This window comes from Manihot esculenta, chromosome 17, assembly GCF_001659605.2.
Source record: "Manihot esculenta cultivar AM560-2 chromosome 17, M.esculenta_v8, whole genome shotgun sequence".
In the NCBI taxonomy this organism is placed as follows: domain Eukaryota; kingdom Viridiplantae; phylum Streptophyta; class Magnoliopsida; order Malpighiales; family Euphorbiaceae; genus Manihot; species Manihot esculenta.
The window spans coordinates 8,867,254-8,891,050 of record NC_035177.2 but is presented as its reverse complement, the minus strand read 5'-3'; the positions used below and the strand labels follow the sequence as shown (position 1 = coordinate 8,891,050).

Genomic DNA, 23,797 nt, shown 5'->3' with positions numbered 1-23,797 from the left:
CCACTACTCCTAATAAGGAGTCACTGAACTTATTGTGCCTTTTATCTCTGACACAGAGCATGGCGGCTGTATTAAGCCCCAACCTGGTTGCGGGTTTTACCGCTACTTGTATCATTCCTATATGAAGGAATAAGTATTTCTCTTGATGCTTTCGAATGAGTTCTTCTGACAATAAACTCATCGATTGTAAGTTTCCATGAACTGGGGTAGCCTGTTCTACGTTTTAACTATGTAATCAGATCTAAGTCTAAAAGGAGTTCTGTAGATAAGATCTGAGGAGACAGGAGGTAATTTCCAATTTTGTAAACTAGTATCTATATCGGCTGCTAATAATATTTCTTTATTTTTATTTTTGTTTTTTGAGATGATAGAACTGGATGTGCTAGATGAGCTAGATCTCCTAGACTTACCAGAGATTGAGTTAAATATCCTTTCCATTTTTCTTAGATCACTGTCAACGATTTACTCCACCACGCCTAACAACTATGGTTTTCTGGCAACAGGACACGCGACTTGGGTTTCACTAAGAATTATGAATTGGGATTAACCTTGGCTCTGATACCAATAGGGGAAGCAAGCGCAATTAAAAATTATTATTCCTTATAAGTTGATTTAAATAATTTAAGATCACATTAAACAAAGCTAAAGTACGTTGATATTCACGACAATCACAATGTTCATTATGATTAACAGAATGATAAGTAAACAACTCACTACCCTCAGCTACTAAATCTCTTTTAAATTGTAACACTTCACTTTGATTAGTTAAATCAATAAATAATAAATGTTCTAAAGCTTTAGCTATATGGTAAGACATAAAGTACTTACTTGATCAGAAAATTCGTTTCCCCAACCAGTTGGTTTGATAGCTGAGAAAGGTGTTTCTGCCGATTCTGGTTTAGTGTACCAGACCAAATAGTTGAACTTGCCGGTAGGTTCGCCGAGAGTGTCTTGTACACCAACTAATTCGTTGACAGGAAGATTTCGTCTTCTGCAAATTTTTGCAGTTTCAGAATTTAAAGATAACTGGGACAACTTCTTGCCAAGAGATCGAGATTCAAATTTAGAAAATGTATTTCTCATTCACAACTTAGAATTACAGAGAGTTGATACAAAGAAGATTGAGGAATTTCTCTCAATTTTTTCCGATGTCTTCCTCCTCATCCTACCTCTATTTATATCAACTTGTAGAACAAGTTGAAAGATTCTATCTTATCTTAAAATCTAAGACAACCAATATTAGGAGGACAGGTGGCTGAAAAGACAAAAGCAAAAGAAAGATTCCTTTAGGATAAGAGGTAGTGCGGGTACTCTGTGGGCCCCATCGTCCACTACTTTCTTTTCCTTTACAGCTGGAACCTGGAGTACAATAATTGCATAAAAACAAATACAGAAACTAATAATTACATATGGACAAATAGTTTTACGTCATTGCGGACGTACCAGATGCTTCTTTAGGGCCAGGATGAATCGAACGGATTTTGACTGTCATGATATAGAGAGTCTGATAATAAATCATCATCTTCATCAGAATCACTGCTCTCCTTGATTCTTTTAGATTTGGAACAGTCACCCTTTTCTTGAGTAGTTGGCTGCTTTGTTGGTGTTGAGGTATCAGTTAATTCTTCCAGAGCCATAGTCAGACGAGTTTTTAACTCTTCTTTAGTTAAGGAGTGAAATAACTCCTTTAGCATATTTGTAACTTTAACTGATTCAGTTTCTTCTGGTTTTTTAACCAGTTGTATAATTCCCTTCTTGATAATGGACAGATAATTTGCCGAAAAAATCGGTTTTATCCCACCATTTTATCATAATTCTCCTAGTCAACCATTTTACATTACTGGTAGAAAACTCATCAAATTTTTTGCCCTTTTTTGCTGTTAGGATATAATCCCATCTAGCAATCCACGGTACCTTATACCGCAGAGTGAATTCCAATCTTGGATTTTCTAAAGGTTCATTAACCTTTGCAAACTGCTCATAAACAGTTCGAACTTTATTTGGTAGAATAATTGGGAAAATTCCCCAATTAAAAAACCATTCATGGAACCATGGCGGAAATTCTTTAATTTCCTTTTCTAACTGGAATTGAATAAACCAGCTAAATTTTCTCTGTCTGTTCTCGTATAAGAGAGCTCCTGTCCAAGCCTGGATATAATCAAAATAATTATACCACTTTGGGATGCCATATCTCATTTCTCTCGTTTTAAAGAGAGAATCTCCCCATTGCTCACTGGTTATTATATTTTTGATGACAAACTTACTATAGGCCCATTGATGACCTGTTCTTTCAGTAGGAGCTATGTCTACTGACCCGTTTCAGCAAGAATGGATTGATAGTAATCATATGCTTTTGGGTGAAAAGGAACAGCAGAATGGTGCTCAGTGTAGTATGCAGCTATCTCATATGGATTCAGATTTTCATATCTTTTTTCTATAGGACTCAGTGAGTAATAACTGATAGGAACATAGGGGTAGTTTACCTCCTTTTCATTAACTGGTTGAATGCTTATTTTATAAGCATCATCACGAACATGATCCGATTCTTTAACCGGTGCAGAGGATGAGGCTTCATCATATTGCCTCTTTGTTGGAGTCCTTGTACTCATTTCCTGTAAGAAATTCTCTGGTTAGGAAATCAGGCAAAGAGTTAGACTCTCCTTTGATAAACTCAATATCAAAATCAAAGACAGACAAAATAGCCTGCCATCTTGCAAAGATTTGTTTAGACGCTATGTTTTTAACGTCTTTAAGGAGTATCTCCTTAGCACTTTTACAGTCTATCCTTATTAGGAATTTCTGATTTAATAAATCAGATTCGAACTTTTGAACACATAGAACAATGGCCAGAACTTCCTTTTTTACCGTAGAGTAATTTACTCTAGGTCCTACCCAGATTCCGCTAGTGAATCTTACCAAAGTTTCTTTGTCATGCATTTTTTGTTTTAATATCCCACCATAGCCTTTATCAGAGGCATCTGTTTCTACTATTTTAAAGGATTCTGGATGGGGTATAGCAAGACAAGGCAGGGTTTTTACCCTACTTTTGATTTTCCTTACTGCTAATGTACACTCTTTACTCCATTCAGGTGGGTTTTTTCTGAGACGCTGGAATAAAGGGTTTTGCATCCTGAGCTAATTCTTTATAAAAATCAGCTACATAATTTAAGCTTCCTAGGAACCTCTGCAATTGTGTTTTATTTCTGATCTCATCAGGAAATTTATCAGCAAACTCAATTGCCCTATTGATGGAATGATAGTGCCTTAGCAATATTGTGTCCTAGAAATCTAACTTCTGTCTGGAAGATTTTTATCTTCTTAGCAGAAACCACTAGACCGTTACATTTAACGATCTTTTCAAACAATTTTAAATGTTTGAAATGCTGGTCTATTGTCCTGGAGAAAATTAGGACATCATCAATATAGACTATAGCAAATGCTGAATAAGCATTAAATATTTCGTTCATAATCTTCTGAAATTCAGAAGGAGCATTCTTTAATCCGAAGGGCATAACATTCCACTCATAATGCCCAAAGGGAACAGTGAAGGCAGTTTTGTATTTGTCTTCTTCAGCTATCTGGATCTGCCAATACCCAGATTTCATATCAAATTTTGAGAATATTGTGGCTTCATAAAGCCTATTCAACAAATCTCTTTTGTTGGGTAATGGATATCGTATCCATCTAAGCGCCTTATTTAAGGGCTTATAGTTAATAACTAGTCTAGGAACTCCTCTTTCGAGTTCCGCTGCATTTTCAACATAAAAGGCCGGACAACTCCATGGGCTATTACTTTTTCTAATTAACCCTTTAGCCTCTAACTCAGCAACTTCCTTTTTACAAATTTCTAAATGCCTTGGTCCCATTGCAATGGGCCTGGCTTTTGTAGGAATAGCCTTTTCTGAGAATTCAGGCTCATATGGCAAATTTACCACATGTTTTTTCCTAGACCAGAAAGCATCTGGGCTTTCAGCACAAATGCTTCTTATTAATTCTTCCTGGACTTCTTTAATCCTTTGTTGCATTCTAGGTTCTTTTAACCTTTCGTCTATGCATTTATAGACTACTTCTTGTTTTAAAGAGTTAATAAACTTAGTCTTACTTTCTATTGTGTTTTTTAACACATCTATCTCTTTTAGTTTTGGTTGAGAATAAAATGAAAAGTGATTACTTTTCCATTTATTTCTGTACTTATTCCTTCTTTAGTTATTTGCCTAATAGGGTATAGCATATGTAAAAAGGGGTTCCCTAAGATAACAGGATGAGATAATCCTTTTACCATAAGGAAAGGGATCTCGAAGCATGTACCTTGGTTGCAGATGGCAGTATTGTTTAATTTATATCTTACCGACATTTTGCTTCCATCCGCTGTATGCAGCTCTTCGAGTGTTTTTGAAAAGTACTTTGAAGGAACTAGTCCTTCATTGATACAGTTAAGATCAGCTCCGGAGTCGATCAAGGCATTGGTTTCGAACACCCACTCCTTGTGTACTACTATAGTTACTCTGGTGTGCCATTTATGGGTTATTACCCTATCTGCCATGTTGATATAATGGAGATTATTTAAATCTTTTGTTCCTCCATCTAGTTCTTGTTCTTCTATGGCTAATTGCTGCTGTTCATTTAACAGCTCTAGAACACCTATTCTTTCTTTTAACTCTTTGATCTCAGTTTTTACTGAGTTGAGTTCTGATCGTAATTCTGCCACTGTTGGCTCCTTTTGGTTTTTTGAATTTTTAATTCTTTCCAGTATCTCTTTTAGATTGTATGGAGACTGGTTTCTCTCAGATTGCTGAGTCTGTACTGGGGTCGTTACCCCTGTATTTTTGTAGAGATCAATATAGGTCTCTAGTTTCTCCCTCTTCTTGTCTGGGTCTTCAATATTATCTATTAAATCGAGGATGAAATTATCCTCTTTGGTTAACACCATGAGACCATTCATTGCACATAGTGATTTATAATAATCACATTTTCCATCACAGTCCTCTTTTTGTTCCTTTTCTTCTTCAGTACTGCTTTCTTCTTCAGTGGTATAGTCTACTGCATTGATTTCCATGGTCTCCTGTTCAGAGTCTGTTTCATTTAGCAAAATTTTTGCTAAGGCTTCTTTTAAATCTTCATCTATAGTCAATGCCTGTATTTGCTGCTTTACGCGACATTTGTTGGCATAATGGCCCCTTTTCCCACATCTATAGCAGACTATAGTTTTCTCTGCTTTGCTCTGATCATGCCTCTTTTTTCCCTTTTCTGGGTTGTTACCCCTTGCAGTCTTTCCCTTTTCTTTCCAGGGTTTCTTGTAGTTATATAATCGCCTCTTTTTCTTGTAGGGTTTGTATGCTTTGGAGTGTGCCGACGATTTGTAATGTACCGGCTCTTCCCTTCTTTTATTCCTCTTTAATTTAGGATTATCCCTTTAAAAGAAGGGAAAGTTCTTTGAATTAAACACTTCTGATACTTTACTTTTTATTTTTACATTGGTTTTAACATGCGCGCCAATAGCTAATCTTCTTTATCTTGTTAGGGAACTTTTAAGGTGTAATTCATAAGAAATGTGAGATCAAATCAATTTTAATTTTTCTTTTTATTTCTGATTTCTATATTATTTCTTTTATTTTTGAGATTATTATTTGTTTAGTTGATACAACCTGACCAATTATTCAATTGAGTAAATAACATACCTTCATTCAGGTTTATTAAGTCTGTAATCACTTATAAGTTTAATACTTATAATAAATAATATTTTACTGTGGTATAATATATTTTGATTTTATAGCCATACTAGTATGAGTTTCTTGGTTAAAATCAAGTCTTTCTAATTTTTAATGTTGTTATTAAATTAAATCCCATTGAGCTAATCATGTGGTTTATTTATTGATTAAGAACTAATTAGTAAACTGATCCTATTTAATCTATTATCTAAAGAAATATTAGGTTATTAGACCGTGCATGCCAACAATTATAATTGACTGATCAGAAAATAATTTAGACATCCTTGCATTTATGATCAATCTAGATAATTAATACCAAAATATTGCTGAAACTAGATATTTTCTTGATTAATCTCTTTAATTATTTGTTACTTAATTAGTTTATTTTTCTATTCGGTTAAATCTCTTCAATCCAAAACTCTCATTTTATATTTATAGTTTAAGTTGATCTTTCTTGCCAAAAATAGTAGTTAACTCATTTCCTGGGGATTTGACTCTATTCACCATATCTGTAATTTATTGAAAAAAACATAATTTATTTTTATTGGATTTGACATACATCAATTATATATAAAAAATAATTGTTTTTTACCATTCAATTTTAATTATATTAAAAGCCTAATAGACAACTATATAAATCCAATCTGATGTAAAAAAACATTATATAGGAAAGTAGATACACTAATCCCAAAACACCCACAAGAGAAGAAATTGGAAATTGTCGACTACCGAGACGAAAGAGAAAGACGAGAATAATTCACCAACAACCATCTATAGTTAGAAAAACTACTCAAAAATAATATGCAAACTATCAAATTCCATAAAAACAATCTAGACAGTAACAAAGAAAGCCAAAACCATCCCATAGACCCGCATATAACATCCCAAAACATCCACAAACCTATACTCAACACTCAATCAATTAAAGCTTCAAAGACTTACTACGACAGCCACCAAAAAGAGTAACCAATCCGTGCCTTTTTTAGTCTATTAAGATCATGGAGCCACCGTGTAGAGCCAAACCAAGTTTTGACACCAAATCCACCTGTTTAATGGACCATGGCTAGACTAAAGTCTAATAATATAATGCTCATGCTACAAAGACAACAACACTCTATTGCAGTATATTTGAGAGACAACCTCACTGAAAGAGAATACTGTACTTATATTACTTATAAACCAAAACTGCATATCACCGGATGAAAAAGACAAGCTGATGTCAAAGCCTCCTCTCAACCGGCCATAAAAATCCAATACTGAAAATGCTACCTCCTTCCCAACGGTTTTACGACCGACTTGTTCCCTCTCTATTTTTAGAGATTCTCTCTCTTTACGCCACAATGTACCTACAAAGTTTATACTCTAAATTAAAAAAAAAAAGAATGAAAAGCAAGTAAAATTAAATGATTTATTAAATATTTATGTTAGTCAACTAATTTTCTTCTGAAAGAGGAAAGACAATCATAATGACTAAAATACCCTTTCTATGTCCACATTTCTCTCCGCATTTTGCTTTCTTTCTTTGCCCTGTTTTTTTCGTAGGTTATAATGCTCAACAATGTCACTCACGACTCAGTAATAGAGAGCCATTCATCCCCCCTTTCGCCGAATTTTAATTTCTTTCCCTTCTCCACAATTAAACCCCTGTTTATCCCTTTGTCCTTCCCCAAACAATCACCATCAACGACAACCCACAAAAGGGAAAGGAAGCTGGCGAATTAGGCAACTGATGAGCTGAAAAAGATCGAACAATTGATGAACTGAAGAAACGGGCGATTAAGCAGATCCAGCAACCGAACTGAAGAAACAGGCGATTTAGTGTTGAGTTTTTATGTAACTGGTGTTGTTGACGCGCTTGAAAATAGGTGAGCAAATTTTGAAGATTTGTGATCTCCTCAGATGCCGATTTATATTTTTAGCTGTTGCCTATGTCGTTTCAAGCAAATCTTCACCCGCCACTATATTAATTTTTCTCTACTGTTTCTATCGCCTTGTAAGAACAACACATCATTAAAGAATTAACTTTCTGGTAATTGTGTTAGTGCTAGGTTTAGATTTGATTGTTGTAATTGTTGCCTTTGTCCTTGCCGTTCAATGTTGAGGGTAGATGCTTTCCGATTATGCTTTCTATGGCTCACTCATATGCTATTTGAGAGAGCTGGGTTCTATAGGAATGTTAAGATAGTTATTCAGTGATGGGTTTGTTCTTAGGTGGGTTTGTTGGAATTGGTGATGAGTTGTTCCTGGGTTTTTTGGAATTCATAGTGATAATGGGGTTCATTGTTCCTGGGCCGACACTGGGTTTGTTGGAAATCTCAGATGACATGTGAGATGGGCTGTTGGAAATATTCATGTCGACAACAGGCAACTCAGATATGCTCTATTATGCGTGTTTAGAAACTTGAAGGGCAAAGGATTATAAGGAACCTAAGGGTGACTTGTCTTTTTATCTAATACTAACGGTAACTTGAAGGGTCTTAATTTTAAGGAAAACTAACGTGATGGATTACATCGTTTAACTATACAGGGATCAAGTAGTAATAAGTTATAAAATCCAGATACCAAATTCTAATTTTATTTTCTTAAATGAATCGTTTTATTTTCATTAGTAAAGGTCACAGTATCACGATCAACACAAGTTCACTCGAAACTCGAAAGTCATTGCCCAGGTTGATCTAGGGTTTCTGATCTCCCTTTCTTTCTCTACATCTAATCTAAGGTCTCAATTTCTTTCTATATTATGATTAATTTGATTTTTTTTTTTTGTTTTTTTTTTTTTTGGTATTTCCTCTTTATATGCTCAATATTTCTTTTGAATCGTTGATTTTCTATGCAAGGCTTACAGAAGTGAGATGGCGAGCTTTCATGTTGGCGGGAAAGTGGTGGAGAGAGTGGATTTGTTAAGGAAGAAGCATTGGGCATGGCGTTTAGATGTATGGCCTTTTGCTATTCTCTATGTTCTCTGGGTTGCTACTATTCTCCCAAGCATTGATATTGCAGATGCTGCCATTGTACTGGGCGGCCTTGTGGCTCTTCACATTCTGGTCTGGCTTTTTACTGCATGGTCTGTAGATTTCAAATGTTTTGTTCAGTTTGGCAAGGTATATGGTTTATTTATTATTTTATTCTACATGTAATATATTATCTTCAAGCGCCTTTAATTTATGGGTTCCTACTTCCTAATTCTTCATTTTTATGGCTGCTGACTGCTGATGTTGTAGTTGGTGTGGTTTGTTTGTTTGGTTTGCAGGTTCATGATATTCACCTGGCAGATACATGTAAAATAACTCCGGCAAAGTTTTCCGGTTCCAAAGAAGTAGTGCCACTGCATTTTCGTAAACAGGTATTCTTGGCATTCAATTCAATTTGAGAATCGTGTGATCTAGTTTTTTTTTTTTTAATTTCTTTTTTCCACTTTAGATGGAACTTTATATGTAAGATGGGCTACATTGTTTGATCTTATATAGAAATGAATATTACCTGCAAGTCAAATATGTATTTTTGTTTCCTTGTCCGCATGGAAATCAATTCAAATGGGAACAAAAATTTTCTTGTTCGTGAGATAATTTTGACTGACACTCATGAATGAAGCTGTCTAAAACTTTGAATGAATGAGGTGATGGAATATCTATTGATTTGTTGATAAGTAGATGGTCTTTTAATTTGCTCTTTGTTTACTAGTTGTCATAGGTAAGGGAGATGAAGTGAAGGATGACAAGAAAATATTTTCCATTGTGCAGAAAGAATTAGCTGATTTTGATGGTTTTGATATGATTGTTTGTGGACTAGGTTGTTCATGTTACTTGTTTTGGGGAACAAAGGAGCAAAAAAATCTTAATGTATGAGATATTTGGAGGTGACATATCATTTTATGAAATGTTTTTCCCCATATAGGTTTGTAATAACATCCAAAATTTCTAATGAATTCTTAGGACATATACAATTGGATGAAAAAAAACTTGCTAGTGTGACCTACAAACATATAAATGTCTAGCTAAGTTTTAATGTTAAAAATAGTTGAGTTTTGCTACATATATCATCTTCCTTTGCTCATTTATTTTTACTAGACTGGTCATGGCACTTGGATTGAGGGAGTAGATACTAGCAAACAACTTCAGTATTCTGGATTAGGACTTTGCCTAGAAAACCAAAAAAAGATCTAGCACTTTTAAAATCTATTGCCTCAAATAAGTCATGAATAAAGCTTCACAAAGCTCGCTAATATGTATACCCACATGTGCCATAACTAAGTTCCATCCCTATACTAGTTGGGAGTTGGGAATGTTTTCTTGCATCCTTTTTCCACCAATTGGCTCTTCTTAGTGCCTAAGTTTTTACTAGTTGAACTTTTAGATATTATTATATCACCTTTGGAGTCATCTTTTTTGTTCCACTTGCCACTTTTTTCTTTCTCTAATAGTGTTTTCAAAGTTGAGCAACTCCCATATGTGCCTGGCTGAAGTGCCTGGTACAGGTCAAGACAATGTAATTTCATTTGGCCACTGGCTAGGCTATTTTTCACTAGTTATTGGCCATATCTCAATGGTTGGTTAATCCTGTTCTTGTTTGGTTCTTGGTCTTATCTTTTTCACTAGTTGCTTTTTTGGTTAATTTTTTTGCCACTAACTGAGTTCCCTTACATGGGCCTGAGATGCAAATGTAGCACATCATGACATATCCATTCTGCAAAGTGAGAGACAAGTTTTCTCCACCTTTATCTTTTGTCGAACACATCAACTTTTGCAAATACCTAATAAACAAAGAAGATAATAAAGGTGGATTGGAAGAATATGATGACGAAGATAAATCATTGTATTAATTGTGTAATTGTGTTTGGTTTTCTTGATTTCAATAGTTGATTTGGCTTAATGTTGTTTTGTAGAATGTGACGTGTTATCACGTGTATATGATGATATGGAATTTATATTTTAAATCAAAATCGCGATGAGATGATGATGCCTACTACTAGTAATTTATGTTGTGTTTATTTGTTTGTGTAAATTGTGCTAGTGCCATACTTTACTGGGTGAGTGCTTTGCTTCCACCTTGGACTTGGGCTGATAAAATCATGGTCTGGTATGGCTTACTTAGGAGTGCCTCCAACTTAAAAGGCATTGCCCACAATCTAAATTCACATTTTGCTGTGTTGTTTACCAGTAGGCTTAAGTTGGACATGGACATGACCAAACATCTTAGACTACCTTCCCTGAACTAGCTATTAATAGACTCCAAATATTGACTACAGCAACCTGTTGTGTGGGTAATTTAATTCCTCTATATTCTTGCATCTATTTTTCTACTAAAAATTTGATTCTAAATTAACCTACCAAGAAATGGGCAGAAAAAGTTGAGTGTGAGATTCGTGCTTTCAGAGTACATTAGACAAGCATTCTTTTTTCCCCAATTCTTTTGCTTCTTTGTGTTAGCGGAGTTTGCATCGCTTGATTTTTCTTTGCAAGATTGTTCTCTAAGAATACAACCATTTTATGTTTTATTTTGAAGGATTATTTTAAAAAGTTCTAACCTCAAAAGTAATTTGTGGACTGGGAACCCCCTATACCTTATCTTCCAATGCAGCTTTCAGAAATTGGTTACAGACGAGAAGTATTTGAAATGCTGGCAAATTTTATTATACATGTGATGTTTCCTTTGCAAATTCTTGGGTGCTAGGTTTGATGCTTATGGTGGTAGGGTGAAATAGATGAATGTAAGGCCCGGGACAAACAGGATATGTTATCGTACACAAGAAAATGGGAAGGGCTAATGCAGGACATTGAAGCATATGGTAAAGTGGAGTGTTGACTTCACATTGTTGTCGTATGAACCATGAAAGCAGAAGTAATTAAAAATTATTTTAAGAAACAATATCCTCTACACTTTTTATAAAATTCATAGTTTCTTAGATCATGTGCACGCTGCCTTTGCTTTCCTTTTTGTGCCCTCTTATTTCTACTAGAGATTCTGTGCAAACTGCAAAGAACATGATGTTCATCTTCAATATAACTGTGCCTTTGTTTCTTCATCTGTTGATTTTTCTTTTAAGGTTTATCAGATCCATTAAAGCTCATCGAATATGATGTGATTAATAAGTTTTTGCCCCCTCTAGTTGTCTCATGTGTTTGGAAATCTTTTTTTTGGGTGTTATTTGTACATCTTAGGCTTAATGGCACAAAAGCCTAAAACTTTAGTGTGAATATTAACTCTAGCTTCACCTTTCAGTCATGCCATTTACATCCTGAATTTTGGGGTGTTAGTGTCAATTGTAGCCCATTTATTGTATTTACCATATATGATATGACATTAATCATTTGTGGATACAACCTGGCTTGCTCATATTTCCAGTGACTTCATCTTGAGCCCAAAAAAAGACTAAAATCAAATAAAATAGTTAATTGGGACTAATTTGATAAATGTTTACAAACTATTTTTGGAAGGCAGTAATGTGACTTGTTCCATATTGAAGTTTTGGGACATGTTGGCATACCATTTTATATTCAAATTATGTCCAAATAAGGTCGAACTCAAAGGATGATTATAATTGATTCAAGCAACCAAAAGTTGGAAATATAATTGGCACTTTGGAGGACTGGACTCAGGCTGAGGTTATTGATATTTCAGGGGAATTTCTGTGCAATTTATTATTAATTCTTTGATTATTTTGGTGACACATTCCTTCACTTCCATAGTTCGAAGGTTCTTCATCATTGGGGGGCAATGAAGAGATTTACTTTGATTTTAGAAAACAGCGCTTCATCTATTCAAAAGAGGGGGAGACATTTTGCAAGCTTCCTTACCCTACAAAGGAAACATTTGGCTGCTATCTTAAAATTACAGGTCATGGCTCTGAGGGTAAAGTAGCAGCTGCTACTGAAAAATGGGGGCGGAATGCGTAAGTAATTCTTAAAATTTTTTCTTTTCATGCATTCTCATGTCTAGTAGAGTAGTGATAATTCCTTGATTTTGTTCAGGATTTTATTGATATGGTATTTAATTTCATAAGTGTTATTTAATTTACAAATTTACATCGTTAATTTGCTATTTTCTTTGGTTGTTGGTGCATGCTCATTCTTAAGACCTATTGGTACTTTATTCCTGTGTATGATTTGAAATATACTAATGAAAATTGTATATTAACATTGATTAATAAATATGAATTCCCCTTATGGTCTATTTATTAAATTAATGATCATAAAACAAAGTTGAATTGAATGCTTTTAGCCTTTGGATAAAAATATTGAACTTCAGGGCCTTGAAGAATTATATCATTTGTGGTATTGGACCTTATTGGTTATATATTGTTGGTGCTGTCATGATTTCTAAATAAGCAAAATGACTCGGAATTTTATGGAGATCCTCAACGTGTAAAATTAATGATAATTATCTTTTTTATGTTTTTTTTGTAAGTCATTGGAATGTATTTATTGGGTCTCCTCAATCTTATCTTCACATTGACACACACACACACACACACACACACACACACACACACACACGTGTGTGTGTGTGTGTGTGTATATATTCATATATTTTTATATACATATATATGTATTTGTATGTGTACACATATATACATGTATGTACATACAAATATTGTAAACATGTGTATACTTATATACATGTATTTGTATGTATACATGTATATCTGTATAACTCCACCTGAGGATTTTGCATTAAAAAATAATTACAATCGTGAATATGATTTTTCTTTCCTCATCTAATTTGTTGTTCTTTGGTCTTGTAGATTTGAATATCCACAACCTACATTCCAGAAATTAATGAAAGAGCATTGCATGGAGCCTTTTTTTGTGTTTCAGGTTTTCTAAATTCTCTCTCTCTCTCTCTCTCTCTCTCTCTCTCTCTCGTATACAAACAAGAATTTAGGTTTTTATGTTATGCTGTTTTCTGCCAGTTTGAAATTTAATCATTTTACTGTCCTTTATTTTTGACATTTTTGCCACATGCATTCTTGTTTGTAGGTCTTCTGTGTAGGACTTTGGTGCTTGGATGAGTATTGGTATTACAGTTTGTTCACTCTTTTCATGCTGTTTATGTTTGAGTCAACAATGGCAAAAAGTAGGTTGAAGACTTTAAGTGAGCTAAGGCGTGTTAGAGTTGACAGCCAGATCCTAATGGTCCATCGCTGTGGGAAGTATGTTTATTTGTTGCATTTAGGTTACTTTTGCAATTGATTGTGGATCTGTAGAATTACACACTGAATATTAAAATTTAGGTGGGTGAAACTTCCCGGGACTGATCTTTTGCCTGGCGATGTTGTTTCCATTGGGCGCTCATCTGGTCCGAGTGGAGAAGATAAGTCAGTGCCTGCAGACATGCTTTTATTAGCTGGAAGTGCCATTGTAAATGAAGCTATTCTCACAGGCGAGTCTACTCCACAATGGAAGGTTGTTTTCCTTTTTCCATCTCGTTGTTTAAAAAGAGAATGAAGTTATTGTTGTCTGACACCTGGAATTGACATTTTGGTTAAAGAGTCTAGTTTCAAGAATTTATTCCTGGATACTCAATTGAGTTCGGGCTGTAACATGCAGTAGGCTGCTTCTATAGTTCTAGGATAGTGTGCCCTTTCATAACAACACTAGTATAAACCAAAATCTTTTATTATTAAATTGGTGTTTCAATCAAGTATTTTACATATCTGTCTGGGCTATGGTTTGATGTGCTGTGATTGTTCTATTCCTCGGTGTTGTTTGAATCACTTATTTTTTACAAAATTCTAAGTTCTTATTTTATTTTTTTATAAGTGTAGTATTTGAACCAAAAGAATGAAGAAAATGTTTTATACAGAAGACTTGGATTAAAGTTTGGTCAAGTTTTCTTCTTTTTAGACAGTATATGGACACCATGGTAAGCTTAAGGTCTAATTATTTTTCTCAGGTTTGTATCATGGGTAGAGGAACCGAGGAGAAGTTATCAGTTAAGCGAGATAAAAGCCACGTTTTGTTTGGTGGGACTAAAATATTGCAACATACTCCAGATAAGGTTTGTTTTCTAGATGTTGCTTCTTATATTACTTTTATCTTTCTTTTCTAGCAGTTTTAGTGCTTTTCTAATCTATGCTTTTGATTTTCATTCTGGAGTTAGACCTTTCCTCTGAGAACACCTGATGGTGGATGTGTGGCTGTTGTTCTACGAACTGGGTTTGAAACAAGCCAGGGTAAACTGATGAGGACAATTCTATTTTCCACAGATAGGGTAATTAATTTCTCATCATTAGTTTTGTGTTTGATGAAACTTAATTAATTGTCTGATTTGTTACATGGATAATTTTTGTTTTCAATTGTACTGGTTGAAGGTTACTGCAAATAGCTGGGAAAGTGGGCTGTTTATTCTATTTTTAGTTGTATTTGCAGTTATTGCTGCTGGTTATGTGCTTAAAAAGGTAAAATACTGTTTCTTTTTAAAGTATTCTCTCGAATTTTACATGTTCAACTTCTAGTGATGGGAATATATTATATATAGGGACTAGAAGATCCCACAAGGAGCAAATACAAACTTTTCTTAAGTTGTTCACTTATTATAACTTCTGTGATCCCACCTGAGTTGCCCATGGAATTGTCAATAGCAGTCAATACATCGCTTATTGCATTGGCACGGCGAGGAATATTTTGTACTGAACCCTTCCGAATTCCGTTTGCTGGGAAAGTAAGTTGGCTTACCAAGAACTGGTTGTGCTGGAATATACCTATTTTCTTTGTATCATCAATTATTTTGTTAAATGAGGTAGTGCTTGCATTCAGATAATATGGCTACCTAGTACTAGCTTCTTTTGTCTTTGTTATATTTGAATTTGAAGCTGGCAAATACCCCTTGTGGCACATTTGGTATGAGGTTAAAAAAGCGTAGGTTAAATGTTACCCTTGTAAATTCAAGGGAATAAATCATTAATGGTGTAATAAATAAGTAATAGTGCAACAATTACTGGTGTTTGGTAGGAGGTTAATAATAAAACTGAAATAAAAGTAGATAATCTATTATTATATTTTAGTAATGAATTTCAGTTATTATTTTTTATTTTATAAATATTTTAATTTATAAAAATTTATTAAATCCATTTTCTTATCTACTATAGTATTTTTACAATTTTGCTCTGAACTTATAAATATCTTTCTTGACAAAGGTCCACAAGCCATGCTGCAAATAAAAAAGAGTAAAAAAGTTAAGCCAGACCCACAAGTTTTAATTGGTACAGAAAATCAATAGCTTAAAAATATATTAATTTGAGAAGAGTTGAATGGTGGGCATAATATTTTGGAGGCATATAACTATCTTTTGAATAAAATAGTATATACATATATGGAACGTTTGTGCAACGATGAATAAAACAAAGATCAAATATTCTCATAACTAATAAGATTGAAAAAAAAAAATTTACCTTGTTGTTGTAGGTGCAACAATGTTGAAAATGAATAAAACAAGGGTTTGAGAAGAAAATAGAAAGAGTGATTTATAAATAGAATGTTAAACTTATGTTAACCTAGTCCCCCCAAGGTTAACATCTAACACCTTGACAGGGGATAAATGTTGATTAGGTTAAAAATTAACCTAGTGTTTTATTAGTATCCAAACAAGGGTAACAAGCAGTTAAAAATTAAAAGGGTAATAATTACCCTTTGTTAGCCTTCTAACAAACACACCCCAAGGTTTAATGGTAATTTATTGAATGTACTGGCCTTGTATAATCTTTTGTTGCCTTGTGGTCAAATTCTGGCATAGTAAATTATCATAATTCTACCTGCACAATAGGATTGTTTGTATGTCATATTATGACAAATATTATCTTCCTTTTGGCCTGCAGGTTGACATATGTTGTTTTGATAAAACCGGAACACTTACTTCAGATGACATGGTATGTCCTTGACATAGTTTTGGGCCTTTTGATGATCAACTTGACTTACATTTTTCAATTTATGTTTTCCTTCTTTCTTGATCCTCTCCAGGAGTTCTGTGGAGTTGTTGGGTTGACTAATGGAATGAATTTAGAATCTGATATGACTAAAGTGCCTGCTCGAACAGTGCAAATTTTGGCGGCTTGTCATGCGTTAGTGTTTGTGGACAACAAACTGGTATGGTGATTTAAATTTTTTCTGATATGCTGTTTCTTGAATGCTATGTTACTTGTACTCGGGTACGGTTGTCAGAAATGGCACATATTCTTGTGTCTGACTTGTTAGCTTTCTAACTAGAAAATATGAGGATATGGATCTAAATTTAGATACAGGTATTTGGATATGTTATATTATATAAAATAAAATAGAACAAGAAATATAAAATTATGTAATAACATTTATAGTCTAAATAGATGATGGAATAACCAATTACATCATTCAAAATACAAGTAAATGACTATTTTTCTATATAGGTACATGCTCTTATCTTGGGAGAAAAGAGTGCTCTATTACCTATGCATGATATGTCACTCAAGTGTACAATCACATAGATATGTGTCAGGACATAGTCCATGTTGTAACCAATGCCATGCCGTGTTGACACGGGTGCGGCTTGGCAAAATGAAGAGTCGGAGTTTCAGAGCTTGAATACCTGTATGTAGTTTGTGAACCATTTCATCTTACTGCATGGAATATCCCAGCCCCCGAAACCACACTCTCTGATGAAAGATTTGAGTGTCCAAAACTTGAAACTGCATTGGATGCAATATATAACAGTGTGTGTATATGGAAAAATGTGCGAGCACAAAAAGGTTTTAGTTTAGCTAGATGAATCATGTTTCTTCATTCCATCCACCTAGCTTAGGTTATAAGTTCAGAAAGATCCAAGGCCTCCTAATATTTTTTCATTACTCACCTCCATGTTATACTGGCGTATCTCTTATAAATTGCATATTTACATGTGTCCCTTGCTATGCTCATCTCATATAAATTCCATGTGTTCAAACTTTCTCTACTAGTGAATTTTGTATTGAATTGCTTTAGGTTGCTATTATTCCACTATTACTTGCAGGTTGGTGATCCTCTTGAGAAGGCTGCACTTAAAGGGATAGACTGGAGTTACAAATCTGATGAGAAGGCTATGCCAAAAAGGTTTGTGGGTTCTATATCGATAATTGTTTAGTCTCATTTTTCTCCTCTGAATGGACTTATTGATTTGCAACTCCATTTTGTCTTTCTCTTATCCCTCGTGTTCCTGAAAATCTAAATAGAATCGTTACTCTGTCAAGAAGAGATAATAATAATAAATGGGAAAAAATTTTCATGAAACTTGTCGTGTTCAAGTGTTACAGTTCCGAGTGTCATCTTGTTATTGCTTGATTCTTGTTTGGAACCTTCGATATGTAGAACCACAAAGATCAATCAAAGGGAAAAGAATAAAATAAATACACTCTCAAATGCTATTAATTTTCAATTGCCAATATAAAAAATGATATCTACTAAAATACGTCTAAGACATGTATTTGTAAGATAATAACTAGTCCTACTCTCCTGCTAGTACTACTGTAGTACTAGGATTAGGACTACCAAAATAAGAAAATACTGGATCAACACTAATTAGGAATATAAGCCAACTCAAACTTCCTAAATAAATAATATACTAAAAATTAAGTTTCCTACATCTTTTTCCTATTTAGACATGAAATTTGTAATAGAAGGTTCTCCGCTTATAACTCATATAATTTCTGGTGCAAAACAGCTGTTTGCCTAACGTTATGCCAAATCTGGCTCTCAAAGCATTAGTAACAATCAAAGTAACTTCTGCAATTCCTGTTTTGTTCTTATACTTATTCTGAATCCTCATTGCCAGATTGGCAAGTATTATTTTATTTTTCCAGATTAAAATCTGATCTCAAATTGTTACTTTGCCACATTTTACATGTATGTGCCTGTATGTAAATGTGTATGCTACTTTTTCTTTTTTTTTTTTTTTTGTATTCTCCTCCTTTTCTGTCTTATCTTCTTATTCTGTATTATTGGATGACTTAGTGTGCTATTGTCAATGGCAGGGGAGGTGGCAACGCTGTGCAGATTGTCCAGAGACATCATTTTGCATCCCATTTAAAACGTATGGCGGTTGTTGTTCGCATAGAGGATGAATTTCTTGCTTTTGTGAAGGTATGTTGGTTACAATTTTCATTTGGTTGCAGCAGTTACACTGCATCCATGAAACCAAATACATTGTTTATACGTGATTCTGGCATAATTTTGGTAGCTTGTGAGTTCATACAAACTATTGTGTAATTCATTTGTAAGTTAACTCCATATTTGTGACACTTGGAACCTGAAAGCAGTTTATTTGGAAAACTGTGTTTTAACAACACAATTACTAAACCTTATAATAAGAAAATAGACTCAGGGCTAACTTAACCCCAGAAGCTAGTTAAAGGGAGGAGGATTGACCAAGTTTTCAAGGGGCACACTATCCACGTGCTAAATCAAGCTGGATTTTTATCACACCCCCATCATGCCTAAGGCTTGCACCTGGGGTGTGAAACACCTATTGGAGGTCCAGTGTGGGTTAGTCAAGCTTTGATACCATCATAAGAAAATAAAATATGCTTGGACCTGACTGAACCCCAAAAGCTAGGTCAAGGGAGAAGTATTGTCCAACTATTTATAAGGGCCAAGGCTGAGCATAAAATGGTTGAAACTGAACAAGCGAACCAGAACCAATTTAATTCAGTTTTTTGGTTTTATTTTTTGATATTTTGGTTTAGTTTCAGTTATATTTTTAAAAATTTTCAGTTATTTGGTTCAGTTCAAGTTTTAAGGTTGGAAAATAAAAACCCAACTTGGATGAAGTTTAGCTCATGCCTTTAAAGTGCTACCTTTTTGCTTGACATATAAATCGCTATCCTAAAAACATTGCAACCCTAATCTTAACATTCTCTTTGCGTCTGCCAGCACCTTCTCCTCCGAGCAATTTTTCAAATCATGCATAAAAGGAAAAATAATTTTAAAATCATGCAGGATCCGAAAATATTTTCGGATCCTGTGTGTCAACGGAGCCTGTTCGGCAGTCATACTGCCGAACATGCTTGTTCGACACTATGGGTGTCGAACTCTACTTTATTGAGCTTGTTCGGCACTATGAGTGCCGAACAAGCTGATCCGTGCCACGGGAGCAGTGTAATCTGCTCCCGTGGCCGCCAGCTTGGCGTGTTCGGCACTATGAGTGCCGAACACGCACAAGCTTCAAGGCTTCATCAGAATCTCTGACGAAGCCTTGACTAAGAAAAGAGTTCGGCACTATTAGTGCCGAACTCTTTTCTTACATGCACCTGCATGGACGTACGCGTGCATGTGATTGCACAGGAATTTGTTCGGCAGTGATGCTGTCGAACAAATTCTTGTTGTGGCTATAAATGTTTAATGAAAATAAAATATATAAAACAAATATATATTTAAAAAAATTATAAAAATTAATAAAATATTATAATAAATTAAATTTATTTATTGATATTAATTAAAATATATTAATATTAAATTTATTTTTTATATTTAAAATTATATATTTTTTAACCATCAATCGATTAATAACTCATTTCTAATTCTATTATAAAATCAACTTTTAATAATATTTAAATTTAAATTATCTAATCTACTATTTAGTAAATTTATATATTTTAAAATTAAAATATTTTCTAAATTTAAATAGTCTACGAAAAACTCATTTATTACTAAAATATTATTTATATATATTTTTATTTATAAAAAGTTAAAATTTATTTTACTGTTAAAATAAAATTTAATATTTTTAAAATAAATATAAATTAAGAGATAATAAAATTTAATAGTTATTTAAAAATATAATATTTTAATTTTTGAAAATATTTAATACGTTCTATTTTTTTATTTTAAAATTATTTTAATAAAGCATGCAAATTGAAGCTTTCTATTCTTCTTCTAAGTCCATCAACGGATTGAAGTGACATGCAAATTGAAGCATGGTTTTAAATTGCGGTTGCAGCCATGTTCGCAGTCACAGTCGCAGCCATGTTCGCAGTCACAGTCGCAGGTAACGGAAACAGGCCTAGAACAGTCGTAACGCGATGGTAACGGCTTGATGTTATGCAAATTTTTTAAAACAATTTACAAAGTTCATAAAATTAATTAATATTAATAGATATAAGTCAGAATAATGTAAACAACTTTATAATAGATATAAATACATTAAATGTAGATTATATAACTTAGATTAAGTATCATTATAACAAATTAATGAAATGAAATTAAGTAATACATTGAAAATCAATTACAAAAATCTGTTCCTTAATTTATTTATAATAACTAACATAGGTATTATAACTTGTCCGAAAAATGGAATACATTTAGCATTAACCATTAACAACTAACTAATAAAACTTGTATGGTTTAAAATAAGAAAAAGTAACACTATCTTATATATCGGTAAAATAATAGTTCAAAGTATAATTTTAACTCAAAATTAACATCAAAATTATCTTTAATCAACAAAGATACAAAAAAAAGGAAATGCAAAAAAGCAAATTATAAAAATAAAAGCAAAAAAAAAAAAATATAAACTCATCTTTTAGAAGAAAGACACTAAGGAATGGTAGTTTATGTTGGATCTAAGATTATAAAAGAAAATATAGGAAAAAAAGTTATTTGAGAGAAGAAAAAGAGATTTTGAAAGAAAAGAGCTCTTAAGTTATTGGATCTCAATGAAATCTCAAAATACATTATGTTTGGCACCTAAAAAAGAAGAATTGAATTATTGGTAATGGCCATTACTGTTACATAACGTTTGGTAGCGGTCGTCACCATTGTGTAACGGCTATAATGGCCTGTTATGCATGCAAATCAAAGGGAGCCTTTAAATAATGGGGTAATGGGTAACAACCCTCCCATTTTCCGTTATATAACGACTGTCATTTAAAACCATGGATTGAAGCCCATAGATGATATAGATTAGACCTCCATACGAATAGTCCATGATTGCGAAGACCCATCTTCGCATTAGAAGTCCTCGTCATTGCATTTGCAAGACATTACAGACCCATGTCGTTGTAGATCCTTTTCATCGCAGGCCTAGGGATCCATTCTATTTATTATTATTATTATTTAATTTGTGAATCAAGACGCAATGCAATAGGCGGAATAAGCAAATTATGTTAATTGAATTGTTTTTTTTGGCAGGTTATTTGTTGCCTATTGAAAACTTAGTTGATTTTGTCTTTTTAATGCTGATTTTCATTTATTTGTATATGTAAGTGTTGTTCATTTGTATGTGCACCTCGATTAAGGAGTGACATGCTTGCTTTGCTTGAAAACCGACGAATCAACCCAAAGCGAACGCATTGAATGGACCCCTCTAATGAGAGCCACATTACCCACATATGTAATTGATGTTGGGTATTGAACACCTTAATTGCAAACTAGTTGGGGTCAGATATATGGATTTTTTTTTCTCCATGCAACTATATTATCAGTAAATTTACCTCAATGAAATACTTATAAATTCTTTGATACTGCTTCCCTCCATGTTATCTTAGATCTCTCCCCTCCCTTTTTCACTCCTCTTACAAACTTATAACAATTCTATGTTGCTTATGGAATTCATTATGTGTAGATCACATTTTATCAAAATTGATAAGATCTACAAAGAATAAAATAACTTTGTAATTATATAGGCTTGTCATATCTTTTTTTTTTTTTTAATTTAAAATTTTAAGATTTCATTCCTTCTTTCCATGAAAGGTTCACATAAAACCTTTCTTAACTATTTTTCTTCCGCTACTCATCCTTTTCCTTCTTCCTCTCTTTCTTTTTCTTTTTAGTTAATTTACTCAACTAATTATAGTTATGAAGTTATGACCGTTTATATTAATATATTAATAATATTAAAACCTACTAGCTTTTTTTTTTTACTATTTAATTATTTGACCAATTTTAAATGAGAATTTTAGCATGTGTATAATGATAATTATTATCTATAATTCTAGAGTTCATAATTTATAGCATAAAAATATATATCATAGAAAATACATATCATTCTATTATAAAGAATATTTCTAATTATATGAATGTAATTATATATTTGTCAAAACTTGTTATTATAGGATTTTTTTTAACTTATTTTGAGAACATATTATTTTTAATTAATTTTTAGAATTTTTATTGAATCTTGCGATTCAATTCGATTCTCGATCCATGATTCACAAAATAAAGATTTTGATTCTCGATTCTAATCTTGATTTGACAACTCTGGTACTAAGCTTAATAAAATAAAGAAAAAATAAATTATAACCTAACTAGGGTATAAATAAAAGTCCACTTCCATATTTGCTACTTCTGAAAGGATAAAGAATATCGGTAGTCTTCTACTTAATTTGGGACTACAAAATTTGTCCATTTTTTTAGCAAGCCAAAATTGCTTTTCGTACAAGAGAATTTTATTAGGTAATGATATCAATTTGACTCCTAATCCACATAAGATTATAAAATACAAAAAAACTAAACTATCTCAAATGTAAGTTTCCAAAATGAATTAATGATTGTTGAAACTGGACCCATGAATATTTAGAAAAATATGTGCCATTTTTTTTCCTTGTCTTTCAAATATGATATTCAGTATGAATGACTCAAACATCCCTTGATCTTTTATGTTTTGAAGTCTTTAATTTGTTGAAAATTATTGACCTCCCTGTGCTCATATCAGTATCAATAGAATCAATGATCCCTCTTGATGAGGAAACAACACGTGGATTTACCTAACTCAACAATGGGAGTTATGGGAGAGGCATGGGGCTTAATTATGTTTGATACTAAGAAAATTGAGCGAATTCATCTACATAAACTAAAACATTCTTAGGCTGGGGTGTCTACAACATTAGAGGCTTCAATATGGGCTGGCCGAGCACCCTGATTTTTGTTTTGAAGTTGTCTACAATACGTTTGGTATGCCTTAACTCATGGCAATGATAACACTCAATTCCATTTGACTCCAAATTCCAGCCTTGTTACTACTTCTATTTCATCGGCGGTTATTGTCATTACCATGGCTCACAAGAGCTCTATTAGCTTGAGATCATGGTTTTAAATAAAGCCGTTATTTATAGGTTTTTGACCCTTCCATTACTGTTACACCCATTATTTAAA

The 23,797-nt window shown here is 33.3% G+C and overlaps 1 protein-coding gene across 2 annotated transcripts in view; it reads left to right on the top strand.

Annotated features, from left to right (window-relative positions):
• Window positions 1-7,227: 7,227 nt before the first annotated feature.
• LOC110605284 (probable manganese-transporting ATPase PDR2) overlaps window positions 7,228-23,797 on the top strand; it is a 32,654-nt gene continuing 16,084 nt past the window's right edge. The window contains exons 1-15 of one of the 2 annotated variants that reach the window (XM_021743729.2): window positions 7,228-7,573; window positions 8,554-8,809; window positions 8,959-9,051; window positions 12,395-12,597; window positions 13,450-13,522; window positions 13,685-13,857; window positions 13,939-14,110; window positions 14,601-14,705; window positions 14,808-14,918; window positions 15,019-15,105; window positions 15,186-15,368; window positions 16,522-16,572; window positions 16,664-16,789; window positions 17,685-17,764; window positions 18,682-18,790. In XM_021743729.2, the coding sequence (XP_021599421.1) occupies window positions 8,561-8,809; window positions 8,959-9,051; window positions 12,395-12,597; window positions 13,450-13,522; window positions 13,685-13,857; window positions 13,939-14,110; window positions 14,601-14,705; window positions 14,808-14,918; window positions 15,019-15,105; window positions 15,186-15,368; window positions 16,522-16,572; window positions 16,664-16,789; window positions 17,685-17,764; window positions 18,682-18,790 (1,815 nt within the window). In that variant the 5' untranslated portion in view covers window positions 7,228-7,573; window positions 8,554-8,560. Of the gene's footprint in view, window positions 7,574-8,545; window positions 8,810-8,958; window positions 9,052-12,394; window positions 12,598-13,449; window positions 13,523-13,684; window positions 13,858-13,938; window positions 14,111-14,600; window positions 14,706-14,807; window positions 14,919-15,018; window positions 15,106-15,185; window positions 15,369-16,521; window positions 16,573-16,663; window positions 16,790-17,684; window positions 17,765-18,681; window positions 18,791-23,797 lie in introns of both variants that reach the window. The other variant, XM_021743728.2, reaches the window with a different exon arrangement.